Consider the following 5,755-nt stretch of genomic DNA (forward strand, 5'->3'; position numbering starts at 1 on the left):
CCGTAATAATTTTGTATTAACTATTATGTATGCCAATCATGTTATTAATTAGGAGAATGTTCTTATGCGGATTGTAGTACACTGTACTAAACAAATGCACATATTTTAATTTTCTTTTGACAAACAGAACAATATTGTAAGTGCAAAGTGGAAAAGTATGGTTATTAAAACTTCATTATTACAAAGTGGTTAATTTTCTGAACCCTCAGATTTGTATCAAAGAGATTTCACTGTAAATGTATAACATAGAAAGCGCATGTATAACATGAGATTATAAAAAAGTTTTAAAAAATATAATATTATTTAATGTTTTTTTTTTTCCAATGAATGTAGGAACATGTCTCTGCAGACCAAAATGTTGGATAAATTTAGCAGAAATACTCAATACGAGAAATTGATTTCTCATTTGTGTGTAAGAGAGTGCCGCTTCAAAGAACTAGCTTTGCTAAACTTAGCAGTACATACGGTACAAGAGAAAGGTTTTTCTCCAGTGTGTGTAAGAGAGTGCCTCTTCAGATTACTAGCCTGGCGAAACTTAGCAGAACATAGAGTACAGGAGAAAGGTTTTTCTCCAGTGTGTGTAAGAGAGTGCTGCTTAAGAGAAATAGCATGGCGAAACTTAGCAGTACATACGGTACAAGAGAAAGGTTTTTCTCCAGTGTGTGTAAGAGAGTGCTTCTTCAGGTTACCAGCCAGGCTAAACCTAGCAGTACATACGGTACATGTGAAAGGTTTTTCTCCAATGTGTGTAAGAGAGTGCTGCTTAAGAGAAATAGCATGGCGAAACTTAGCAGTACATACGGTACAAGAGAAAGGTTTTTCTCCAGTGTGTGTAAGAGAGTGCTTCTTCAGGTTACCAGCCAGGCTAAACCTAGCAGTACATACGGTACATGAGAAAGGTTTTTCTCCAGTGTGTGTAAGAGAGTGTGTCTTCAGATTACTAGCCTGGCTAAACTTAGCAGTACATACAGTACAAGAGAAAGGTTTTTCTCCAGTGTGTGTAAGAGAGTGCCGCTTGAGATGAGAAGACTTGCTAAACTTAGCAGTACATACAGTACAAGAGAACGGTTTTTCCCCAGTGTGTGTACGAGAGTGCCGCTTGAGATGAGATGATGTGCTAAACTTAGCAGAACATACAGTACAAGGGAAAGGTTTTTCTCCAGTGTGTGTAAGAGAGTGCTGCTTGAGATTAGAAGACTTGCTAAACTTAGCAGAACATAATTGACACAAGAAACGTTTTTGGCCTGTGTGTGTATTAGTGCGCTGCTGTATCGGTATACAATTGCTAACACAAAAATTTTCCGTGGATTTAGGGTGACAGTTTGTGTGTTTTGATAATTTAATGGGGTCAATGTTAGTCACTTCTGACTTCATTATGATGCAGGTGTCTGGTGAGTGTTGGGATCTGTGTCCCATGCATCCCGATGAAGTGTTGCCATGGTAACCCACACAGCTGTGTGGTTCATTCCATACAGCTGCTGTGGCTAGAACAGAAACAGGAACTTTTCATAAGTACAGAACAAGATAAATGAAATGAACAAAAATCAATTATTTCCATGACCTAAATTATTTGATACTAGTGTATCAAGGGGCAGAAGCACCAAGGAGTGGGTATATTGATTATAAAATTAAAAAAAAAAAAAATATTTTTGGTAATTACATTATATCACTTGCCTCACGGAAACAGGATACAATGAAAAAAGTATAAATTAGCTTTTCTTCACTGACCAATATCATATCTTTCGAAATAACATGATAGCTCATCTCACTTTGAAAAAAAAAGAGGAGGTGTTTTAATTGCAGTGAATAAACACAAATATTTATCAGTTCAACCAATTGAGAAATATTATTTACCACTAACTGAAGCTGTGTGGTTAGGAATTAAAATATCCCCTACACACTTTCATACTTATGATAATATTTATTAACTTCTAGAGCATATCTAAACTTTTTAGAGATTCATGAAGTCAAACTGATACCTGTGAAATAACTTCGTGGTTATTCTGAGATTCCTAATATCCCTGTAGAGACCCGTCAACTAAATTTAGACTTTTAATGGCTAAATTTAGAATGTTTTCAAGTGATGTAGCATAAATAATTCAATTTATCATATAGCATATTTACTTTTACTTTCCCCTGAACAAAACAAACAACTGTGAGGTTTTTGTTTTAAAAACCAAATTGTGTTTTAGTTTCCACCACGCAGCACCACTGCTTTGTCGACATTCGCCCTGCCATCTAGAGCTAGTCAGGGTGTGGGTGCCCCCACCGCACATTCCTGTGAGTGAGCTTGGGGCTCACTTGGGCCAGCGCGGCCTCCGGTAATAAGTTGTGATCTCAGATGTACCTTCATATAGGCTCACTGGTAGCGAGCTGGTAGGCATGGGCTTACTCTGGACTCTGAGGGACTATGTCCTTCCTCAAAGTAAACGACTAAGATAGGACTCAATGTAACAGGTCCATGATTTGAAAGGGCCTCAGTTGTAGATGATGTGGATCAACAGTTTTAAGTTCCCTCTAGGTTGCGGAGAATGACATTATTTAACGCAATTGTCTTGTAAAGTTACCATTATTGATTATAAAGATTAAAGATGTTAAGGACTTTGATACTCACTCTCGTTTAGTTGATCTATTAAGTTGTTTAACTAAAATGTATTTCGGACTTCCCTAATTTCAGCAACGTAATTTACATGTAACAAAAAGACTGACATGTAGAATTTTATAAGTTTGGTTTGTTATTTGAAAAAAGTATTGTTACATTGATAGTATTTATTTTTAAGTAATTTTATTAGTTTAACATTTCACCAGGCATTGTGTATTGGGTGCTGAACCTAGACCCTTAAGGTCCTGGTAGAAAACATGTGTGTTCATTAAAGATAAACTACTACGAATATAAACCCTTTGCATAACTATGGTACTCCTAGTAAAATTCATGACACCTTGTCTGACATGTCAAATTATTTATTGACCATTTAAGAATTTTGCTTACTAATTGATTTAAACTATCCCGTTACATTTGGTGGCTTACACAGTCTAGGTTCTACTTCTGGTGAGAGATGGAGATTATTATTGTTAATTTTTTAATGTGGTTATTTACTGAAGATTAATTAAGTTTTATGATCTATTGACTTTATATGGCTATTACATTTAATAAGAGTGCACAATTTTAAAGAGTAGAAATCAATAAAAAGAATACTAGTTTGCTTATTTTCAGTAACATGTAGGAGGCTACGTGTCAGTACATGTTTTGTTAGTCGAGTTTGACAGTTGGAGTGACTTAGTATTAAGAGTGTAATTTTAAGCCAGAATAGCTTTAAGTTTATTTTTAGTTTTAATTTTAATATATGATAGGTTAATTTAAGAAATTTTAGTTTAGTTTAAGGTAATTTAAAAGCTGTAGGTTAATAAGCACTTCTAGTGTTTTACGATCATAGAATTAACTTTGTTTATTTTAACGTACAATTTTGTTAAGATAATTTAAATACCTTTAAAATTATTTCATATTGTGGTAAGTAAGTACTTAAAGAAAAAGTATTAGTTGTAATTTTGTACAATAGAGGACAGTAAAATAAAAGGTATGTCATTAGTATGTGAGATGATATGTTAAGTTTACATTACGTAATTTACCGTGAATTGTTACAAATTTTTGTTGTGTTTACTTTATTCAGAGTAATTGATTTTGAAGTAATTTAAATGGAAATATATAGGTTATTATTTAAATGGTATATAATTCTGGAATAAGTCTACAATTTTAGTGAAATGGTATGTTACATTAGGAAAGTTCAGAAATATTTTAACAGCATTGTGTTTTGAGACAGGCTGCAAACATCCGTCCAAGCATATTTGGCTGTGATCTAGCGGAGCACACCAGAACTTTAGATGTTGGTAATCCTGACAGTTAGATTCACGAGTGCTGAAATGCTGACAGCTGTGTCCCTGCATGCTAATGTATAGCTCTGTGTTGGCTGACATAGGTTAGTAGTGTGTAATTTGTATTTAACTTTTTTTCAGGCAAAGACTATGACTCAGTTCAAGTAAGTATAATGTTGTGATAAGTGAGTTGTACTGTTTAATTGCATTGTATGTTTTCATGTGGGTGGGTGTTTGTTTGTTTATGTTTTGAGAGATTAGTTTCAGTAAGATAATTACCAATAGAACCTAGAAAATCAATGGGGGTAAATTATGATGAGAATCTGGAGGCAGACAGACTATAATGTGAAACTAGAAGTCCCTGGAGAAGCTATAACAGACACAAGGAGTTGGGCTGTTGAAAGTGTGAGAGAGGCAGGAATAGGAGACCCCAGATAGAGGAAAAATATTAAGGCATAGATTTTATTTTGAGACGTGTGTTGAAAGCTGTAGGCCGAATAAATAACAGGACTGAGTGTGTGGATAGAAGCGCCCAGTTGGTTAGCCATTTCTAAAAACATGAGAGACGCACAGGTAGAAGTAGAGAGCCTAAAGGGTGGTAGGCCCTTCAGGTATGATCAATACTTGATTGAACCAATGGAAAAATAAGAGAAGTTATGTCTTCTAGTATTTAAACAGCACTAGACAGACCGCTATAAGGACCAATGCCTTTACCAACAAATCTATTAATTATCAATTTGATACAAACAATAGTGTTTCAGTAAGTTTATTTTTAAAAAACAGAGAAATTTCAACACTTTCACGTGATTGTTGACGTCTGTTTTGTGTGTCTGCTGTGTCTGGTGACGAGACATTAGAGCAGTAGAGCACCGATAGGCATCGTTATTCAAACATAATGACGTCGACTGGGACTACGCCCTCCCTAAGCCCGATGTGCCTCACGTCTCGCCCGAACCCTCCCTGGCCCACCTTCTCCCGGTTTCGAACCTACCACCAGCAGGAAACCATGTGTGTGTGTGTGTGTGCGTGCGCGCGTGCTTGTCCGCCCTGCAAGAGGCGGATTTATAGAACTTGTGCCATGCCACTCTAACATAATTACTATTTAAATAATTAATTGTCTTTCTTTATCGTTTCTTTTACTTTTCCCTAATGCGCTGCAAGTTTCAGAACTACCCCACGCGGGAAGACTATTTTTTGAACTTAAGTAGAAATTAGTGACGTTTTTATGTAATGTTAATTCAAGGAAAAAATGTTTAAATTTGTTTTAAGAGCTGTAAGGGTTTTCCTCCACGTCAATGTCTGTTGCCAGAAGGTAAATCTGGAGCTTCCTGTGGCCATGACACCTTGACCACAGCCAGTCCATCTCGGTCGTAGCGTAGTGCGATTCCTTCCCGTCACCCGGCGTGTGGGGGCACCTAGAAACCACTCTGGTTTCTTCTCGTGAGCTAAGGAGCGTGCGGGTGGTATGGCTAGATTTGAGTAGTTAGGGGGTTCCGAGCCTCGTCGCTCTGGGCGACGTCACGACCCTGAGAGGGTACAGCAGGGTACACGTGCCCTTAAACCACATGGTGGCGCCCATATATAGTCTGCTCATACACCGCGTGACTATTTCAACCCCAGTACTATGGAAAATGGCACCCTAGGCATGTGGTGAGGCACAACATATAGTGACACGGGAATCCGGAGCATGTGAGTTGTGCAGTTTTGCGTCGGAGCGCAACGAAGTATAAAACCTGTTTAATCTGAATGACTTGTACTGTAGTAAAAGTGCGCGCGCGGCACGTGAGCGGGGTGACGAGGGCCACACGGTCCGACACGGGTGTGTGCTTGGAGCCACGGGATCCGCAGGCAGAGGAGGGAGCATGCAAGACGGTCCCAACCGCCA

General features: G+C 37.7%; 1 protein-coding gene across 1 annotated transcript; it reads right to left on the reverse strand.

The window, feature by feature from the left end:
* Window positions 1-307: 307 nt before the first annotated feature.
* On the reverse strand, window positions 308-1,511 carry LOC134530967 (gastrula zinc finger protein xLCGF3.1-like). Its single transcript, XM_063366357.1, has one exon. It carries the CDS (start codon window positions 1,414-1,416, stop codon window positions 403-405), a length of 1,014 nt encoding a protein of 337 aa, XP_063222427.1. The 5' UTR covers window positions 1,417-1,511; the 3' UTR covers window positions 308-402.
* Between the last annotated feature and the right edge of the window lie 4,244 nt (window positions 1,512-5,755).

This window comes from Bacillus rossius, chromosome 1 (assembly GCF_032445375.1).
Source record: "Bacillus rossius redtenbacheri isolate Brsri chromosome 1, Brsri_v3, whole genome shotgun sequence".
Lineage (NCBI taxonomy): Eukaryota > Metazoa > Arthropoda > Insecta > Phasmatodea > Bacillidae > Bacillus > Bacillus rossius.